Source organism: Tamandua tetradactyla, chromosome 15 (assembly GCF_023851605.1).
Source record: "Tamandua tetradactyla isolate mTamTet1 chromosome 15, mTamTet1.pri, whole genome shotgun sequence".
NCBI lineage: Eukaryota > Metazoa > Chordata > Mammalia > Pilosa > Myrmecophagidae > Tamandua > Tamandua tetradactyla.
Window position 1 is genome coordinate 38,862,260 of NC_135341.1, and position 22,950 is coordinate 38,885,209.

The window sequence follows — 22,950 nt, forward strand, 5'->3', positions numbered from 1 at the left end:
CACTATTCGTTGATCTTAAGGAATGAAACTACCATGTTAAGTTCCTAGGCAGTAATACTGGATCTTTACCTCAAATAATACAATACAGGATTTAGGTTGAATTGACTTAAAGGTAGAAATTAAACTACTGAACAATTATAATGATTTAAAATGTGCCAGTTTTCTTAATTGATAAGAATTTTATAATATTAAAACAGATAAGGGTACTAGATTTAACTGCACAAAATTGAAAAGCATCTTAATGTCAAAAGACTTATTTCCTAGAGTATTCTTGATTAAAAAATTTTTATCCTCAAGTTAATAATGAAGAACCAGATAAACAGATGTTGGATGTTCTGCAAGATAATTAATCTAGGTTCTTAAAAAATATTAATGCATAAACTGGTAGATGCAACTGAAGAGACATAAATATCATGAAATATAGAATCCTTGATCAGGTTTGGGGGAAAAAAAATCTGTAAAAGGTCTTTCTGGACCACCAGGTGTTTTGAATACAAGCTCCATATTAGATAATGTATTAGGATTAATATTTTAAGTAATTATTTTTGCTTCCTGGTAGCATAAGAAATATTCTTGACCTCAGACCTAAAGCGATTGATTTTGAAATTTTTGTATTACAAAGCCAGGTTTTTAGATGGAATCATTACAAATTCTGCATAAATGAGATTAAAAAGAAGCTAATTTTGAGTAGTGGTGGGAATGATTAAGGGTATAGATCCTTTAGCTGTACTTCCTGGGTTTTTATCCTGCTTATAACTTGATAGATCTGTACATCGTTTCCTCTTCTTCAAAAGAGATGATATGTATTACCAGTTGTTATTGGCAAGTTGTGTGGAGGAAATGAGATAATGCACATACAGCTCTTTGCAGATACTCAGTGCTCAAATATTTTTGGGAGGGACAGCCTTGTCATTATGCCTTTTATGCGCTTGAATCACCTACGAACATGTTGAGAACAATTTATATAGAAATGTTAGGATGAGGTGTAATTGGACAAGCAATAAGCAGGCTATTTGTAGGAAGAGTTTGGGGGCAATAATTCCTGTGTTTGTAGAATCAGACTTTCTTCAGTTAACTTGCTGTTTAATCTTGTTATGAGAAATTTAGCTTCTTTGAGTTGATTCCCTTTTTCTGTAAAAGGAAGACATAAAATCTGCTATGTCAGTTAGCCATCTTGTGAGGTTACCTTGAAAACTGTCAAACACTTTTTTTACTTGAAATGTGTTTTCCTGGTCTTTGAAATTGAAATTATCTGACCTTATATCTGAAGTTTGAAACCTGTTTATCTCAGTAGTAGTTTCTTTCTCTGAACTTTGGCTTCTTTTCTATAGGAAGATGAAGATCCTAGCAAAGGTGATCAGAGTCGGTCAGTCGACCCTGGTGAAGATAATGTAACAGAGCAGACAAATCACATTATTATTCCTAGCTATGCATCCTGGTTTGATTATAACTGGTAAGTGGTTTGCTTATCTGTGAACACTGTACTTAGGAACGGGTAAACTTCCTTTGAAATCATGTTCTGCACAAATCTCACAATAACAGTTCCTGACCCACAGGATGAAGGGAGAGGTAAAATGATTTTTATCTTTGGAATGTGTTCTTCAAAGCAATCTAGGGATAGAAACTAGATTGTGTTGTAGTTTGGATTTGTAAAATTTTGTAAGCTTGAACCTAACTTAGTTGGGTTCAACTATAATTCAGACAGACAATGCTTATATATTATTTTTTAAAAAATTGATGTTTGGGGATGTGAAGGTAGTTCAGTGGTAGAATTCTAGCCTGCCATGCAAGAGACCCAGGTTCGATTTCCAGCCTGTTCACTTCCCAAATACAAAAAGACAAGCAAAACAAAGAGAAAAAACAAACAAAAATTCAACAAATGGTGCTGCAGTAACGGAATATTCATATGGAAAAAGAATGAAATGTGACCCCGGGCATATAGCATACAAAAAAAAGATCATTTTATGCTTTTAAAATATCGAAAGAAATAGAATCAGTATGTCACTACCAAGACATAGCCACAGATGATAGGAAATATTTTAGCATTAGAATGCTTTTTACATGTAAACCCTGGTAGGAACAGAGTTGACGAAAACAAACCTCATAAGAATCCTTCCTGCCATTTACAGCAACTCCTGTGACACTGTGAATAGTTATTATGTAACAGCTGGAAATAACTAATCGATTATGAATATAAAGTTGATTTTGTTTATTTGGTTGGTTTTGATTTTTAAATAAATGTACCAGAACTTATTCCTGCAAATAGATTTTAGCTTTTTTAAAGTAGTTACTTTAGTTGATGATACCATTATTGAAAACATTGAAGTTCTTTTTGGATCTTTTGCTTGCTCTCAGTGATTATTGCATTATCATTCTTTAAAGAAAGTTGTAATTGTGTGTGTATGTGTATGTAGATAGATAGATAGATAGATAGCAGTCATTAGAAGACAAAAATAAAGCAGATGGTCCACTTTAGCTACTTACCTTATTTTTGTCCAAAACCAAGGTATGATTCATGTATTGAGACTTTTCTTTTTTGCCTTTACAATCAATTTTGAATGGTGTTTTTGCATGTTTTGAATAGGTAGAAACTGAATTAGAGTAAGTATCTAGTTCTTCTGTTTGAAATGTCAATATTCTTGCATTGATTATTACTTTAAATTATTTTTTGAAAATTCAGAAGTGTCTCTTAATATTTTTAATTTCATGTTTAAGATTCAAAATTTTGCAACTTGCGTTTTTGCAAAAAAACTAATATTATGCATCCTAATATTACGTTGATATTTTTAAGTATAATCTTTCATCAACTGTCTCCAGGTTTTTTTTTAGTAAACAATGATTAGTTATTAATATACTTGAATAGTAAGTTGCCTTTTAAAAATATTTTAGCCTTTTGGTATTTTTAACTTATATTGTTATTCCAAATAGTGAGAATTTAATATATTAAAACCAACAAACTTAAAAACTCCCACTAACAGAAGGGCATAGTGGGGCAGGCACACCTGAGAAACTAGCATTCTTTTCCTTAAAATTAGAAAAAGTACAACATGAAAAAGCTAGAATGGGCATAGCCCAAATCTCCCTAAAAATTGGGAGAAGGGGTTATATAATGGAGGAGTTAGGATTTAACAAATGAGTATGACTACTGAATCATTATATTGATATTTCTGTTTAATGTCCAGTGTCTTGGAGCACCTGAAGGGAAAACCTGAAAATGTGGAACTCTAACCCATACCAAACTTTGGAGTCTGTGCTATAACTACTTGTTAAAGGGTCCTTTAAAATTTGTTGCCTTTTTGTACATGTGTTATATCTCACAATAAAAAAAAATGTCAAAAATTAGAAAAGGTAATAGTCGCAAGAAAAATTTAACTGTGTAGTTTTTTATTCACTTACCGAAACACTCTCATTTGAATGAACACCTTTTCCTTTCACAATGCTTACTGTTAGGTGGATTGTAGAGATATTAGATATATTTCCGTTTTATAGACAAGATAACTGCTGCTTTATTAAAGTGTTCCGAACTTGCAGAGTTAATAATTAGAAGAACTCCAGATTTAAAAAAATTCCAAATGACCTGCCCCTCTCTACTTATACTTCCTTTATATGACCTTTTTCACCAGACGTATCTGGTGAAGAGGAAGGTGCTTGGGGTTAAACATTCTTGTTTTGTTCTTTTTTTTCCATTCTTAATCTGTAACTATTAAAACAATGTGAGGTAAATTACAACTATATAATGAATTGCTTGCAGCTATTCTTTTCATAGTACAACTTGAAAAGTCGTGTAGCATTCTCTTATTGTTCTATACATTACATATTAGAAGAGCATCTTTCTAGTTTTCAGATAATTGAGTGTATCTACAGTATATAAAAGTACAGATAGTCATTTCAAATATTTTAAATGTTACCAAATAATGAAAGAGTGTGAATGGTTTTAGTTATATTCATACAGGATAAACACATTCATTAGTAGTCGTGTCAAGAACCTTGTGCTGCTTGCTTCTTTCATATTGCCAGATATATCCTGTATAAATTTTCCAGGCTGAGTTGTATCTCTTGCCTTTTCTTTTTTTTCTTCCTATGTATAAAAATAAGCCGATTAGTAATTGAATATTAGGCAGCCTGCTTAATTTTTTGTTGTCGTTGTGAATATTGTGAAAGGCACTTAGTAAATTTGAATTTGTATAATAAACCTTTCAGGTATTCTAGTAATCATAGATAAGCAACTACATTCAATGAACATCAAAATATTAGCCAGTTCAGTGGTTACTCCTGCCCTTTAAGGTGTTTTTGAACATTTTGTTCTTTTTACTGTTGTGGAGGTGGTTTCTTTGTTTTTTGTAGAAGCCCTTGCTATTTAGTACTGCTTAAGTAAATGTTCAGCAGTGTGCCCAGTTTTAAAGGTGTAAATGGGACAGAATTGTGAAAGAAAGTGTAAAGTGTAATTCACTGAAAATTACAATTGTAGCCTTCATTTTTAATAGGATTTTTGAAAACACAATTATGAAAATATTTAGTGTTTATTAATATTTATAGTGTAACTGTGAATAAGTTTTCAGTGGACTATCTTATCCCTTAACAAAAATATTTTCTTTTTCTATGTAATTTCAGAGATCTTATTTTGTTACAAAAAAGATAAAAATGAAATATATGACAAAATGAAGTTAATTTTATGTAACCCATACGAAACTCTGAAATCTGTTTTATAACTAATTATTTTGGTGTGCTTTGAAATTTATTGCTTTTTTGTATATATGTTGTTTTCATAGTAAAAAAAATTTTTTAATGAAGTTAGTATTTCTAAAGCTGAAATTTTTACTTAAAATAAAGTGTTATTTTAGAACTTGTTGAATAAATTCATTAAGACTAAACACTTTAAAAAAACCTAAAACATTATTAGAATTACAATTGGTTCATTTGTAGTGTGTTAGGTTTGATCATTTTACATGGTCTCTCTCTACTGTGCTTAGAACCAGTAACATTTTTAAAAATTGTAATTGTTTTATTTAAATGTTAAAAATTAGCTATATGATTTTGTTAAAAGCAGTAGATAGCTGAAATTTAAAGGTTAATTCACCACAAAGTTTCTGAGGGCTGAACAAAGGCATATTGATGTTAAAAGCCTGAGAAACTGATAATTGTAAATTCCATTGTCTTTTTTTGTGGTTGGTCATTATTGTTAACATCAGTTTGTTGTTGTGTCATCCTATTTGATATTTGGCAACCAACTTCCAAAGAACTCTTTCTATTTGTGGCTTATCATCTAGTCATATTGAGTTATATCAAGAAAGTAATAAAATTTGTACCTTGCAGCGAGTTGAAAGAATTTTTTTGAGGTTGGTTATAGGAATAGAACACCTAAAATTAAAAAAGGGAAAGAGAAAGCTCTTACCCTTTAACCTTATTATTTGCTGCATAGGAATTTGTGTAAGTCATTTAATTTTATCACGCAGTGCTCGTTTGGATTTTGCTTTGCTTTGAAAACTGAATAACCTTAGTTCAAATCTTAAGGTTTTATTCTTTTTCCAAGGACATTGCCAATCCTCTTTTTTTTTTTCCTTTCAGTATTCATGTGATTGAACGGCGTGCTCTTCCTGAGTTTTTCAATGGAAAAAACAAATCCAAGACTCCAGAAATGTGAGTGAAATGTGAAGGTGCAATCATATCATTGCATATTTGAGGCCAGTTTTTAGAAAAATCATTATACTTGTGAGTGTGTGTGTGTATGTGTGTAGGGGCATTGTATATCAGAGGGCGGGGGTCTGAAAGCACACTTTTAAGTTAATTGTTGCTGATTCTTGGAAGTTTGCAGGTACCTTAATCTAATCAAAACAGTACTTATTTCTCAGTTGCACAGCCTTCTTTATTTCAAAGAAAATTGTTTCTGTTTTCCTTTTCCCAAATCTTGAACAGTATGCACATTAGCTATTGGAGTTAAAGATTAAATTCTGTTATGGATGTTCACTAAAATGAATTCAGGTTTCTCCTAACCAGTCCTAACTTGTGTTTGTAAATGTGTTATGGAACGTGTTTGTTTTTATATAATGATTCATGAGAAAATGGAATCTTTATCTATCTCCCTGATGAATGATTTGTAATTAAAAGAATGTCAGGTGTGATATACCTGCATATAAATTTATCTGAATTGCCAAAGGCATTGTTGTCCTTTTGCATTGAAAGTATAAAGTTTGTTAGAAAGTATTTTTTTCTTATTTCATTAATAAGATAATTTATTAGATAATCTTTTCATTAGTTTACTTTGAGAATAATTGAGAACTGTGTCTTCAGAGGCCGACTATTTTTAATATAATCTGATGCTGTTTTCTTTTAAAGTAACAGCATCAGATATTGACATCTCCTCAAATTCCATTAACTAGATTCATGGTGATGAATATTTATGGCAGTTTTAAAATACTACATATGGAAAGGAGAAAGCATTATTCAACAATTCAGACTATGATTACAAAACATTTCTTTGTATAAGAGATGGTTAGATTTTAATGTATCATTGACTTTATTTTAATTTGACTAGACTTTAAAAAGTTAGCAGTCAGGCTGTACTTTAGTAACTTTTTGTTCTGGAACTGTACAACTTTTCAGTACTAGAAAGAAGCATACGTTTTTGTCATTCATTGCTGGGAGTTATTTTTATTGGTGTACACTTTCGGAAACCTTTGCCCCTAAAATAAATCCACATTTATCATACTATAAACACCCTTCCATGTATTATCTTCATGGTATTAATCTGTTGTCTGTTATACACATATGACTGCACAAATAGATACCTGTTTGTGAAGGATTAACTTCTGTAGTTGTCCAGGTAAATAACACATGGCATAACACAGTTAATTGAATGATAAATTATTTCGTGGTTGTAGTTTGTCCATGATAGTTTAAGATTCTAAGTTTAAATGTCAAAAACATTTCCATCTTTCCATAATAAAGCTATAAAGAGTCACTTAAAACCAAAATCATAGACTTGATATTAAGAAGCCCTGTTATTTTTTTTCCGGCTGTTCAGACATGGATATATTCTTTTATTTTTTTTTTATTTTATTTTTTTTTTTTTTATTAACGGAGAGAAAAAAAAAGAAATTAACACAACATTTAGAAATCATACCATTCTACATATGCACTCAGTAATTCTTGACATCATCACATAGATGCATGATCATTGTTTCTTAGTACATTTGCATCGGTTTAGAGGAACTAGCAACACAACAGAAAAAGATATAAAATGTTAATATAAAGAAAAGAAATAAAAGTAGTAGTAATAGTAAAAAACAACAACAAGAAACAAACCAACAAGCAAACAAAAACAAAAAAAAACCCTATAGCTCAGATGCAGCTTCATTCAGTATTTTAACATGATTACTTTACAATTAGGTATTATTGTGCTGTCCATTTTTGTGTTTTTGTATCTAGTCCTGTTGCACAGTCTGTATCCCTTCAGCTTCAATTACCCATTGTCTTACCCTGTTTCTAACTCCTGCTGAACTCTGTTACCAATGACATATTTCAAGTTTATTCTCGAATGTCCGTTCACATCAGTGGGACCATACAGTATTTGTCCTTTAGTTTTTGGCTGGATTCACTCAGCATAATATTCTCTAGGTCCATCCATGTTATTACATGGTTCATAAGTTTATCTTGTCAGACATGGATATATTCTTTTAGCCAGTTTGTCTATTGCTGCTCATTTGCATATTGACAACATTTGGGGAAACACGTGGTTCTTTGGCAGTCTTCTGTTTACAAACACAACATAGGATTTTAGCCTATTTCACTTTGTAAATTGACCTTTGTGTGTTCTTTGTTTTTCTGCCTCTGCTTGTATTTGGACCTTTTTGAGCACTGTACCTTTTCTATTCTAATGTAGCTTGCCTCAAGCTGCCAGATTTATGTTTGTGTGTCAAGAACTGCTGCTAGGTCTTAAGCTCCTTAACATTCTTGTTTTAAGTATTTTGTGGCAGAAATTCTTGAGTATGTTATGGAACCTGCTGTGATTCAGATTTTTTCTTCTGTTTGTATATTCTTGCTTTACCTTTTGAGTTCAGCGTCAAGGGTTCTATTCATTGCCAGCTGGAAACTCCCGTAAAGAGCTATCATCCTGAAGTTGTATAGCTGTTGTCAGAGACAATGAAAAGAGTATAACAATGATAGCAGAGATTAAGAGCATGGATTCCAGAGCCGCCACACTCTTGGTGTTGAATTTTGGTTCTACAATTTACAAGCATTGTGGTTTTGGCCAAACTCTCTATCCCTTCTGTGCTTTGGTTTCCTCACCTGCTAATGAGATGATAGAATAGACCTTACTTCATAGGAGATTGTTAGGCTTCAATGAGTAAAATATGCGTGGGAATGTGCTTAAAACAGACCTCGCACACAGTAAATGATAGATAAATGGTAGAAAAGGACACAGCCTAGGTAACCATGTGTTAGTTACAAATCTGCAGGCAACAAAGAATTATTTATTGTCTTGTATTTTTCCTACTTCACATTAGTAAAATAGATTATTTTATCTATTATACATTAGTAAACAATTGCCTTCCATATTAGTAAATATAGTAAAGTATTTATAAAAACCCTGAATTTTACTATGGCTATAAAACTCAATAAAATATCACTGTTATTTGTTGGATTATTGCCTTACCTTCTTGTGAAGAATCTAAATTTTTTGGCCCTCTGAGTTATTGCTTCCTGTAAGATGTGTATCCACTTTACAAATTTTGCCATTGTATTTTAGATACTTGGCATATCGAAATTTTATGATTGACACATATCGCCTGAATCCCCAAGAGTATTTAACCAGCACTGCTTGTCGGAGGAACTTGACAGGAGATGTGTGTGCTGTGATGAGGTAAAATGTCTGACTTTTCCCAGGCATTATACTGCAGGTTGTAACTGATAAATTTGCTGTCTAATGATTGATTAAATTGAATGTTTTCTCGATTCCCTAAATCTTTTGTCTTTCATTTAGAGCTTGAGTAATTTTAATACCTTGGCATCTTTTCCTCTTCAGATATTGCAGTTTATATCTTTTATTTTATAGTCAAATTGTAAAATGAAGAGATATGGAGGGTGGCTTGTGGTGGGGGCTAGATAAGCTCTGTGCCCTAGATCTCTGTCTAAAGAAAAAAATCAAAATGTAGATATTATATGAATTTAGTCTCTGTGTAAATTCTTTCACTTTGATTATAAATGAACATTGTTTGTTTATTTCTGTGATTGAAATGATTATGCTTTGTTACTAGGTCTTGGGGTGCTGTATTGTCAACATTATGTAGTATTTGTGGAAATTGTCCCTTATACAACTCACTAGATTTTTGAGGTACATTGTAGAGACTCATAACTGTTAGGAGACTTTTTTATTTATTATGATTTGATTTGTTTTGAGGTTTTGTCATGGTGGTGTAGGAAACAGGTTACATTTTCTAGATTTTAATGTCAGAGCTTTATTTTTTAGGGTTCATGCCTTTTTAGAGCAGTGGGGGCTTGTTAATTACCAAGTGGATCCAGAAAGTCGACCCATGGCAATGGGACCTCCTCCTACTCCTCATTTTAATGTATTAGCTGACACCCCCTCTGGGCTTGTTCCTCTCCATCTTCGATCACCTCAGGTAACATGATGCTACATTCTCTTCAGTCTGATTTTAACAGACAACAGTTAAAGTGTCCTTCCTCAAGAATAATCATTATTGTGTTGTAGCAATTGCTATTTCTTAGCTATTTTTTGTCTGTGGGAAATGAGCCTGTAAGCATATTTGGGGGTTAGGTTAATATTCCTCAAACTTTCTCAAGATTCTATTCCTTATCCTATCAAATTATAGATATACCTTCATACTCATATCCCCCTTTATCCTTCTGCTATCGCAAGACATTTAGAAAGGAGATTACACAAAGTGTCCATGTTGATTTTGTTCCCTTCTTCAGTCTATGCCCTAGAAATGTAATCTTTATAACTTAACCTGATATTTAGAAAGCAGACATCCATGCACACTTGAAAAGATTATTATGTCAGCCAGATTTTGTATAGCATTAAGTAAGAGTGATAACATGACCAAAGTTATGAATTGCCCTCCACTCTGAAATAAAAGCTCATATTAAAGAAAATTCGTCTTTCTGTGACTAACCAAGAATGTTTCATGTATGTTGATATTTTGTTAGAAATGTGTGGAGATCTGGCTATTTTATTTTTATGTTTTTAGAATATCCTCTAGGAGTGATTTAAGTGTCAGTATTATGTAATTTTTTAAAAACTTATATATCTTTGACTTTGTGGAGGGTTAATTCAGCCATTTATCATTTATCTGAATTGATAGGTCCCTGCTGCCCAGCAGATGTTAAATTTTCCTGAGAAGAACAGGGAAAAACCAATTGACTTGCAGAACTTTGGCCTCCGCACTGATATTTATTCCAAGAAGACCTTAGCAAAGGTAAAAACTTTTTCCTAGATACACATGCTATAATCTAGCTTGTTATTCTTTGTTCTTCTTTTCATAAATATCATTTCCTATAAGAAATATACTTACTTTCTGTAGTGGAGGGAGGTGTATATTCTGCTCGATTCTGAAAGCATTTTATAAATCAAAAATCACTTATCTTACTCTTTTTTTCCCCCTAATATGGTTAACAGATAGGTATTAAAATAACATGATTAGTATATGAAAGAAAATAGAGGGGAAGATGGAGAATTTCAAAAGAGAATTGGAAGGTATAAAATAAATCGAATATTCTAAAATATAACTGAAACTAACTCATTAGATAAGTATAATATATAAGGCTGAACAGAGAATTGTGGAATTAGTGAACTTAAAAGATAGGCTAGTAGATACACTGAACCTGAAATACCAAGAGGTAAAGAAATTAGATGTGGGGTGGGGGGTAGACAAAGATGACAGAGTATAAGAGACACATGAGATAGTCAAAACAATTTTTATGCACACATACAGAGTCCCAGAAGAGAAATAATAGAGCAGAAGTGATGTTTTAAGACCTAATGGCTCTTCATGGGAGTCCTTTGTAAAGAAGGTTAAAGTCAATAAAAGCCCAGAGAGTTTAGAGAGAATGCCTAAGAGATGTGAAGAAAGGGCCCACAGGATTTGAGAGAGAAAGCCACTGATATCAGAAACTAAACCCGGGAGAGAAGGACTAGGAGACTACGGCCATGTCCTTTCCCATTGTGACAGGATGCCAGCAGTCTTTCCTCAGAGAAGCAGATAACAAGGTGGAGGTGATGTCATTAACATGGTGACATAAGATATCAGCTGGAAAATCCCCTCAGAATCAACTAATAAAAGGAAGTATTCCAGGGGTGGAAGAGTAGCTCAGTGGTAGAATTCTCATCTGCCATGTGGGAGACCCGGGTTTGATTCCTGATCCATGCACTTCCCCCAAAACAAAGCAAACAAGGAAAACACAAAAATTCAATAAATGGTGCTGCAATAATGGGATACTCACATGGAAAAATAATGTGACCCCGCCAAACAGCATACAAAACTAAAAAGAATAAACTCAAAGTTAGCAGAAGGAAGAAAAGCATAAGTGTGAGATCAATCAAATAGAAAGCAGAAACAATAGAGTAAATTACTGATATGGAGGGATGGTTCTTTGAAAAGATCAACTTAATAAACCTCTATCCAGAGTGTTCAAGGAAAAAAAAACCAGATTACCAATATATCAGGAACAAACAAGTTTATCGTCATTGATTCTACAGACATTAAAAAGATAATATGAAGAACAACCAGAAGTTGTTCTTCATATTATTATGCTATATTATATGTATATAATATATGTTATTATAAATTATATACATGTAATATAGTATAAGTTAATATACTATATTCATATGCTATATAATATGTATTTATATACTATATGTATATAAGTATATGTGTATATAATATGTAAGTATATATATTATATATACTTATGGTAGTATATTTGATACTTTGAAGAAATGGACAAATTCCTTGAAAGCAGCAAAATATCAAAATTCCCTCAGGATGATATAGATAACCTGATAGAATAGACTGAAAAAGTCGCCAAGTATCTTTAGACAAGAGAGTGAAAGGGAATGATGACAGAAGAGGAAAGGCATCAGGGCAGAGATTGGTGTGAGGTGGCTGCAGCCCAGGAATGTAAAAGCAGCCATCAAAATCTTTGAAAGGCAAGGAATGCATTCTTCCCTGAGCTTACAGACAGTATATGGCCCTGCTGACATCTTGATTTCTGCTCAGTGATAGTGATTTTGGACTTCTAGCCTACAGAATTTTGAGAGAATAAGTTTCTGTTGTTTTATGCACGCAGGTTTGTGTGAATTTAGCAGCAGCCACAGAAAACTAGTACACCTGCATAGCCCTATATATTTTAAATCTATGGTAGTTAAACACCTTTTCTAAAACAAATTAACAGATTAATTTTACCAGACATTTAAGGAAGAAATAATAGCAGTCTCCATACAGTCTTCCATAAAATAAAAGTGTAGGAAAAACTATTAAAGCTAAACATATTGTATGCCCAGTTACCTAGCATCTGGGTATATAAGCAAGATAAATGGGTATAATAAAAGATAAGTATATAAAGGAATGTGGAAAGATACCAATTGCAGCCTTATCCATAATAGCCACAAAGTGTAAACCAACTATATGTTCCCATCAATAAAATGCAAAAATAAACAGTGATTGAATATATCAAACAGTGAAATATATCAAACAGTGAAATATTGAACAGTTATGATAAGGAATCAAACTGTCTTCATACAATAAGGTGGTTGAATTTGAACCTCTTTGACATAATAATATATATATATGTATTTTAACATCTTTTATTGTATAGTATACATATATACAAAGCAAAGAAATAAAAAAGCAATAATTTTTAAAGCACTCTTCAACAGGTAATTATAGGATAGATCCCAGTTTGTCTTTGATATAATATTGAGAAATTTTAATGACACAGACAAGAATGTCATGAGTAGACATTTTCTCTTTATTAAATCATACTTTTTTTTTATTAATTAAAAAAAGAATTAACAAAACAATTAGAAATCATTCCAATCTACATGTACAATCAGTAATTCTTAATAACATCACATAGTTGCATATTCATCATTTCTTAGTACATTTGCATCGATTAAATCATACTTTTTAAAAATATAATTTGTGTAGAGAAGAGATAATATATTAGGATGGATATTTTGAGTTAGGAGTAGCTACAGCTAAATATTGTCAGACATATCACACATTTAGTCCTCTGCAAATCTCTGAAAGGAACAGAGCAAATCAAAGTATGATTCATTTGATCATTGTAATTTTCTATAACACAGACTTTTAGTTTTGTATTGTACTCTCAAGTTCACATGAATTATAAGCATGAGATTCCCATAGAAAAGGTGATGTGATTTGTAATGTAGGGGGGTCACTTGTACATTTGGATGAAATTTGGACTCTAGTGGAATGCCATGAAGATTGTTTTAATCGAGATATGTTAATAGTGAGTTAATATGGACTTGTCAAAATATGAAGTACCCATCAGAGTACTTTATATATAGTATATCTTGTCCTTGAATCTTGAAGAGTACTCTGTCAAATTCATACCAAATATTCATAAGATTCATGGCATGTGTTAAAATATTGTTTCTATATAGCTTACAAAAGGTTTTATCTAATATTTTTAAGATAACACGAATAATATATTCAAGTGTTTTTGGGTACTTGACTGATAGGCTGAAATCTTTGAAATGTCAGCCTTTCTCTTAGAAGTTTAGGTTCCTTAAACTTCCTTAACTTTAGGTTCCTTCATTCCTGTTACTTGGAGACTTAGCTTGTAGTCCCCTAAGCCTCAGAAAGGAATCCAGCTGCACTATATCTTCACCCTTTTAAGAATGAGTAAATAATTTCTACTTTTGTTCCTTTAGAGTAAAGGTGCTAGTGCTGGAAGAGAGTGGACTGAACAGGAGACACTTCTCCTCCTGGAGGTAAGTGTTTTCAAGATTGACCACCTTTATCCACATTTGAGATGGGTACTATGATTTATGTGACTAGCTTTTTTTTTATTGATTTAAGAATATATATTACAAGGAAGAAACAAACATTCTTAATATATGCTCATTCCATTCTACATATGTAATCAGTAATTCACAATATCATCACATAGTTGCATATTCATCATCATGATCATTTCTTAGAACCTTTGCATCAATTCAGAAAAAGAAAGAAAAAGACAACAGAAAAAGAAATAAAACAAAAACAGAAAAAAAAAGATTATACATACCATACCGCTTACCCCTCCCATTCATTGATCACTAGCATTTCAAACTAAATTTATTTTAACATTCGTTTCCCTATTAGTTATTTTTATTCCATATGTTCTACTCGTCTGTTGACAAGGTAGATAAAAGGAGCATCAGACACAAGGTTTTCACAATCACACAGTCACACTGTGAAAGCTATATCATTATACAATCATCTTCAAGAAACATGGCTACTGGAACACAGCTCTACATTTTCAGGTAGTTCCCTCCAGCCTCTCATTACATCTTGGATAACAAGGTGATATCTACTTAATGCGTAAGAATAAGCTCCAGGATAACCTCTCAACTCTGTTTGGAATCTGTCAGCCATTGACACTTTGTCTCACTTCGCTCTTGCCCCTTTTCGTTGAGAAGATTTTCTCAATCCCTTGATGCTTGGTCTCAGTTCATTCTAGAGTTTTTCTCAATCCCTTTATTCGGAGTTTCAGCTCATTCTAGGATTTCTGTCCCCCGTTGCTAGGAAGGTCCACACCCCTGGGAGTCATGTCCCACGTAGACAGGGGGAGGGTGGTGAGTTTGCTTGTTATATTGGCTGGAGAGAGAGACCACATCTGAGCAACAAAAGAGGCTCTCTTGGGGGTGACTCTTAGGCCTAAATTGTTACGTACTTCATAACTTTATTCTTACAGCTGCATAATATTCTATCATATTGTATGCCACAGTTTATTAGCCACCCGTCTGTTGATGGACATTTTGGCTGTTTCCATCTCTTGGTAATTGTAAATAATGCTGCTTTAAACATTGGTGTGCAGATGTCCATTTGTGTCCTTTCCCTCATGTCCTTTGAGTAGAGACAGCATATAGATGAGACCTGTTTTTTAATCCATTCTGCCAGTCTATGTCTTTCGGTTGGGGAGTTCAGTCCATTAACATTTAGTGTTATTACTATGTGAGTAGTACTTTTTTCTACCATTTTGCCATTTGGATTTTATATGTCATATCTAATTTCTTTCTTTTTTACCTTTACTCATAGTCTTCCTTTCTGCACTGGTCTCCACACCTCTCTCTTTTGTCTTTTCATATCTGTCTCTAGTGCTACCTTTAGTATTTCTTGCAGAACTGGTCTCTTGGTCACAAATTCTCTCAGTGATTTTTTTTGTCTGAAAATGTTTTAATTTCTCCCTCATTTTTGAAGGACAATTTTGCTGGATATAGAAGTCTTGGATGGCAGTTTTTCTCTTTTAATAATTCAAATATATCATCCCACTGTCTTCTCGCCTCCATGGTTTCTGCTGAGAAATCTACACATGGTCTTACTGGGCTTCCCTTGTATGTGATGGATTGTTTTTCTCTTGCTGCTTTCAAGATTCCTGCTTTCTCTTTGACCTCTGATATTCTGATTCGTAAATGTCTTGGAGTATGTCTGTTTGGATCTATTCTCTTTGAGGTACGCTGCACTTCTTGGATCTATGATTTTAAGTCTTTCATAAGAGTTGGGAAATTTTCAGTGATAATTTCCTCCATTAGTTTTTCTCTTCCTTTTCCCTTCTCTTCTCTTTCTGGGACACCCACAACACATATATTCATGTGCTTCATATTGTCATTCAGTTCCCTGAGTCCCTACTCATATTTTTCCATTTTTTCCCTATGTTTTCTTTTTCCTGTCCAATTTCATATGATCCATCCTCCAGTTCACTAATCCTATGATGTGTCTATCAAAATCTACCATTGTAGGTTTCCATTGTTTTTTCATCTCTTCTACCGTTCCATTCATTCCTATAAGTTCTGTCATTTATTTTTTTCAGACTTTCGATTTCTTCTTTTTGTTCATTCCTTGCCTTCTTTATATCCTCCCTCAATTCATTGATTTGGTTTTTGATGAGGTTTTCCATGTCTGTTCGTATATTCTGGATTAATTGTTTCAGCTCCTGTATCTCATTTGAATTGTTGGGTTGTTCCTTTGACCGGACCATATCTTCAATTTTCCTAGTGTGATTTGTTATTTTTTACTGGCGTCTGGACATTTAATTACCTTAACTAGTTTATTCTGGAGATTGCTTTCACTTCTTTTACCTAGGGTTTTCTTGCTGGATGAATTTGTTGTCTGTCTGTTCTTTGACATTCAGTTCACCTTTATCTGGACCTCTGGCTTAGGTTTTGTTTAGCAGAGGAGAATTAAAAGTTCTTGTTTTCTTGTTTCTTGCCCTGCTTGTATGGTGCCCCCCCCCCCCCCGCCTTAGGAGGGCCTACTTAGATATTATAGACCCCAGCCAGATTTTCCCAGACCAAACTGGCCTCCTATCAGGAGGAGTCACTTGCATCGATTTTCCCTGAGGGTGAGACCCAGCAGGTTGAAAGACTTTTCCTGTGAAGTCTCTGGGCTCTGTTTTTCTTATCCTGCTCAGTATGTGGTGCTTGTCTGCCTGCAGGTCCCACCAGCATAAGATGATGCGGTACCTTTAACTTTGGCAGACTCTCCCTGCTGGGGATGTGGTGGAGACAGAGGAGAGGTTGTAGGCTGGTTTTAATGGCTTCAAATTACCAAGCCCTGGTGTCTGAATTCCTTGAGGGAGGGATTCCACCTGAGTTGGGCTTCACCCCTCCCTTGGAGAAGGCACAGGCTCCAGACAAGCCCTCAAACGAGCTTGTTTCTGCCTATACCTGGGGCAGTTGCAGCCTGAGAAGCCCTGCCACTGTATCCATAGGCAGTCAAGCCTTTGTAGAAACAGCCACAAAAACCTCTGTTTCCTTTTTTTATTTTTATTTTTCCGTCAGCCCTGCCCCCTTGGCGCCAGGGCAAAAATGAGCAACCTCAGCTTTGACCAGGTTCACCTGAGCTGGGAGCCTATTTTTAGTAGTCAGAATTTGTTAATTAGTTCCACAATTGGCGTTTGATTGTGCCCAGTCCCTGCTTCTGGTAAAGTCCTTTCCTTTCCCCTCTGGGAGCATCCTGTGGGGGAGGGGCGCTGGCCACCGCGGCTTGGGGAACTCAGGGTTCTGGAGGGGCTCCCAGCTGGTCCAGCTGGTCCAGACTGGGGTATGCTGTGTGTCCGGTCACTGACGTGGCCCCAGGAGCTGTTCTGTACTTTTTCTGGTTATTTAGTAGTTGTTCTGGAGGACGAACTAAAATGTGCACATTGCTAAGCCGCCATCTTGGCTTGGAGTCTGGTGGCTAGCCTTTTTAAAAATATCTATAGAACTTATCCTGAAAATTTTTGAACAATGTAATGAGTTTCAATTGAATTTTCTTGTGGTTTTGGTGTTTAAATATTGCACTAGAGGTAGTGTTTTGACTGCCAGAGACTGTCAGAAGAGCAGATCATGCTCAAGCCTTGATATGTAATTTTTTGGCCCACGTTTTCTTTTGTTTTATCCTTTAATCAGTTGCCAACATTTAAGCAAATACTGAAGCTTTGATAGATTAATCTAGATCTCTAATTGCTCCCTAGAAATTGGAAGATTTTACAATTCTGGATCCTCATTCCCACATAGCAGTAATTAGCCTACCCTTAGGAGCAGTTGTCTTTTAAAGTGGGACATGTCTTCAGATTGCAGAACCAAAAAAATTTTGGTTTTGTTTGTTTGTTTAACCCATCTCAGTCCTTTTAGATTATCTGTGTAGTGTTTGTATGCATGTGTGTACAACCTCCATATTTCCCAAAAAGACTCCAGAGTAGTAGATGATGATTTCTGTCATTGAGAATACTACTTTTATGAAGGAAGGCTGTGGTAAACAGTGATGATAATGATGATGATATATACCTGTCATTCAGCTTATTGGATGCTTTTTGGATTTCTTCTTGTCTTTTGAGATTTTTGCCAATACTTCCACAACCAGAATTTTGCTATTATTTCTACTCTAAAGGGTGGGAAATAGAGAATCCTGGGTTACTGTTCAGCAATTTCTGAAGAAGAACCATTTTTGTTTTGTTATAGAATAACAGCTATTTGGGTGAGATTGAAGATTTCTTGACATTATTTAGTGTTTATTCATAGACTCTTTAAGGGAGCCAAATTAGGACCAAGTGAGGAAGATGAATGTTAACATCTGTTAAGAAAGCTTTTGCCTATGAGGAACAGATAACTCACTAGAAGGATTATACCAAGAATACATTTGTTTTATATTTGACTCGAGGTCTCCAAATTGGAGGTTCCAGGGTTTGTCCTACTGCTCTTATGTTTTTAGGGCTCTAGCTTTTCTGTTTTACCTTCCTTAGAGCTCCATGTTTTTTTTTTCTCTCTCTCTTTTCTTTTTTGCTTCCTTTTTGTCACATCAAAGCTGCTTAATGTCAGGGTTCACATTTGGGAAGAAAGTTCGAGATTATTTTTCTTGAGTTCTTCTTAGAAGAAATATATTTTTCAGAAGCCTCTCAGCAGTCTTCCCCTTTTATCTTATTGATCAAAATGTGTCTAATAGGTTACGAGGGTAGTTCATTGGTAGGATTCTCACCTGCCATACAGAAGACTCAGGTTTGATTCCTTGCCCATGCACTTCCCAAACAAGCAACCAAATGAAAAACCAAACACAAATTCAGCAAAATGATGTTGCAATAAGGGGATACTCACATGGAGAAAAGAATGAAATGTGACCCCCGCCATATAGCATACAAAAAGAAATGTGTCTAATAATTATTGCTGCAAGTGATGCTGGGAAAACAAATACCTAGATTTCTAGTTTCAATAGTGGAGGCAACTTGGGAGAAAGAGTTGGTGATTGCTGTTTGCTTACTTACTGACATCATCTGCATCATTTTATAGGAATATTTTAGGTTCTTGTAATGGAAGAACTGTTTTGACTTCTAAATTATGACATATAGTAATATTTTCATGAGGGAGAATGCTCCCTTGCACTGGAGTGTATTAGATAGGCAATGCAGATTTCAAGTATCAAATAGGAGATTAGGCTAGATTAGCAGTTCTTACATTTTGTTATCTCACTGCCTATTTTTACTGTTAAGGTTATCTTCAATATCCCAGATACTTTTTGTTCATGAAGGTTATTTATCAGTATTTTCTGGATTAGAAATTAAAACCAAGATAAATTTATTAATTCGGTTGAAAATAATCGTTAAGATATTATGTGTTAACATAATTAAGATTTATATGAAAAATAACTTCAAAAATTAAAGGAATTAGTAGAACGAATGGCCTTATATATACATTTTAGCAGTTATCTACAATGCTTAGCTTAATAGAATATAGCTGGATTCTTATGCTTCTCCATTCAAAATGCTGCTTTGGTTGAAGTATATAAAGAAAATTGGTATCACAAGGTTATATGTTTTGTAAAGGGGACGAGTATTTTACTCGTTCCAATGGATCTTTTACTCATGTGTGATTATGTAACATCTTACATGTAAACTCGGAAATACTGGTTTGCTGAATTATGCAGACTTTACAAATGTTGCTAGAGTGCATTATCTGATATCAAAAGCTCATTATAATATTACCAATCTCATCAAGAAAAGTCGTTTAAATATTAGGAAATTTTTGTGGCAGGTACACATTTTCCAGAATTCTAATTTTCACTTAAAAAGTTGAGTTTTGTTAGACAACAGATACTGTTGGTTGTTTTCCTTGAAATGACCAGAGTCACTCTGTCCGTTTTTTGAGAAAGTATCTGCCTTTCACTGAAAGGGGGAAGAGAGAAATGAGACAAAATAAAGTGTCTATGGCTGAGAGATTCCAAGCAGAGTCAAGAAGTTATCCTGGAGGTTATTCTTACACATTAAATAGATATCACCTTTTTAGTTAAGGCGTAACAGAGAGGCTGGAGGGAACTGCCTGAAAATGTAGAGCCGTGTTCCAGTAACCACATTTCTTGAAGATGATTGTAAAATGATGTAGCTTTTGCAATGTGACTGTGTGATTATGAAAACCTTGTGTCTGATGCTTTTATCTACCTTATGGACATATGAGTAAAACGTGGATTAAAAATAAATAATAAGGGGAACAAATGTTAAAATAAATTTAGTAGATTGGAATGGTAGTGATTAGTGAAAGGGAAGGGTATAGGGTATGGTATGTATGTATTTTTTTTCTGTTTTCTTTGAATTTCTTTTTCTGAATTGGTGCAAATGTTCTAAGAAATGATCATGATGATGAATATACAACTATGTGATGAAAAGAAAAAGAACATTCATATTGTATGTTGATTGGTTTTTTGGTTTTTGTTTTTTTATTTTTTACGTGGGCAGGCACCGGGAATCGAACCCGGGTCCTCTGGCATGGCAGGCAAGCATTCTTGCCTGCTGAGCCACCGTGGCCCGCCCATGTTGATTGATTTCATTAATAAAAATTTTAAAAATAATAAAACGCATATACTTGGATCTTTAGATTAGTAAAATTAATTTTTACAGTTTTATCAAGGAAATGTTGAAGTGCAGTTTGCTTTTTGTTTTCTTCTGTAAGTATGTGGCATTCAAGAGTTGAGACCACTAGAACAGTTTGGTGCCTCTGTCTTAATTTGTAAGATGCCAGTGGTTTACCCACCATTACTTTAGAACCATCATTGTAAATGCCAACATAATGAGAAAGGTAATAATGACTTAATATTATTATGAAGATGATTTTGACTTTACAGTACCCTAAAGGGTTTGGTCCTCCATGAAATCTTAAACCATATTTTGAGATCCCTGGAACAGGTGATGTCTCAGGTTTCTGTGGGGTGGATATTTGGTTTCTCAAGTTGTTATAATAGTTGTAGATAGTGATGGAGTAACAGTTTCCTTTTTTTTTATATACTAGCTTTTTTCCTTGCTCTTTCTTTGCTCTCTCCCTTGTGATCAGAATTCGGATAGATTTCTTTGTGTTTTTACCATTATTTTAGTTTCTATCTGCCCATTCTTTATCAATGATGATAAGCAAAGAGTCTCTTTTCTAAGCTGTCTTTTTTTCCAGGATTATTTTGTCCAGTCATATCTACCATGAATGTTAAGTGAAGAGAATAGTGTACTGAATACTTAAAAGGGAACATAACCTGCTTTTGCATTGCTATTTTGGAATCTTTGGACACTTGGGAGAAATTCAGTTGTGCAATACCTACTATAACCACAACCCTCATTATCAGTGCTTTTCTTGCCTCATAATGATAGTCAGAATTTTTTCCTCTTCTATGTATTTAGTGGATAGTAAATAGAAAGTGAGGTAAAAATGACTGAACTACTGTTTACCCTGAACATATCCCAGAAAACCACAGTATCCTTATACAATGGCGTGTTTTCCTTCCTGCAGGTGGAATCTATGCAGTGATTGATTTTTCTTTTTAAACATGCAATCGAATCTGCAGGTGTTGTCTACATATATACAAAGGGAATAAAAGACTTCTCAGCAGTATTGTTTAGCACTAATATCTTTTATTTATGTAATTTATTTGCTGATAATGAAGTGAGATGAAAAGTTTTTAATGGATTTATTGCCATGTCCATTTTTTTCTAATAAATTGATGAATCAACTTCCTAATAAGAAGGTTTATGGGAATTTATTGTTTCAAAAAGGAATCATAGCATTTTATTGGTAAATACATCCGTCAGGTAGCATCCCAATTATTTATTCTTATTCTTGAGACCACCCAATTTATTAAAAAACATTTCTTACTGTGAAATATAACATATATAACCCAAAAAAAGCTGTAATTTTCAAAGTACATTTTAACAAGTAGCTACAGAACAGATTTCAAAGTTTGGTGTGGATTACCATTCCACATTTTTGGGGTTTTCCTTCTAGGTACCACAAAACACTGAAAGCCAAAACTAGTATCGTTATAGTAATTCAGCAGTCATACTTGTCAAATCCTATCTTCTCTATTATATTTCCTCCTCCTCCTCTTTTGATCCTACTCCCAGTCTTAGCTGTCTTTTTCATCTTGAAAAAGGGTGTCAACAGTATGGGATAGGGAGATAGAATTAATTAATATTCTTGGAGAGGCTGGCCCCTCTGGGTGTCAGTACTTAATCTGGGCTAGGAACCCTCTGGAGGGTATAGGTTTCAGGAAAGTAAACTTAGTACATGAAAGATACTAAGATAGAAGTACAAGGAAGATACAAACTTAGTACATGAAATATACTTTGTATCACTCCAGAAAAAGATATAAAAAGAAAAAAAAAAAGAGCTATACACCCCTTAACCTTCTCTGTCATTGACCCACACAGTATTTCAATCTACCCAATTTCTACCCTCCATTTACCCCTTTTATTTATTTATTTTTTATCCTTTTTTTAACTCATACCTGGATAAAAGGAGCATCAGACACAAGGTTTTCACAATCACACAGTCACATTGTAAAAGCTACATAGTTATACAGTCTTCTTCAAGAATCAAGGCTACTGGAACACAGTTCAATAGTTTCAGTTACTTCCCTCTAGCTACTCGAATGCACCATAAATTAAAGAAGGATATTTATATAATATGTAAGAATAACCTCCAGGATAATCTCTCAACTCTGTTTGAAATTTCTCAGCCACTGAGACTTTATTTTGTCTCATTTCTCTCTTCTCTCTTTTTGTCAAGAAGACTTTCTCATTCTCAAGATGGAGGGTCCTGGCTCATCCTCAGAAGCCAGGTCCCACATTGCCAGGGAGATTTATACTTTTGAGTGTCATGTCCCACACAGGGGGAGGGCAGTGAATTTATCTCCTTAGAGAGAGAACACATCTGAGCAACAAAAGAGGGTCTCTGGGGGGTTGACTTTTAAGAGA

At 34.0% G+C, this 22,950-nt stretch overlaps 1 protein-coding gene across 6 annotated transcripts in view; it reads left to right on the plus strand.

Moving 5' to 3' along the window:
• The window catches only part of SMARCC1 (SWI/SNF related BAF chromatin remodeling complex subunit C1), a 251,121-nt gene that overhangs the window by 162,816 nt on the left and 65,355 nt on the right, over positions 1-22,950 (plus strand). For all 6 annotated transcript variants that reach the window (XM_077129473.1, XM_077129470.1, XM_077129467.1 and 3 more), the window contains exons 14-19: positions 1,332-1,453; positions 5,566-5,637; positions 8,747-8,860; positions 9,467-9,620; positions 10,323-10,436; positions 13,919-13,978. In XM_077129473.1, the coding sequence (XP_076985588.1) occupies positions 1,332-1,453; positions 5,566-5,637; positions 8,747-8,860; positions 9,467-9,620; positions 10,323-10,436; positions 13,919-13,978 (636 nt within the window). The remainder of the gene's footprint in view (positions 1-1,331; positions 1,454-5,565; positions 5,638-8,746; positions 8,861-9,466; positions 9,621-10,322; positions 10,437-13,918; positions 13,979-22,950) is intronic.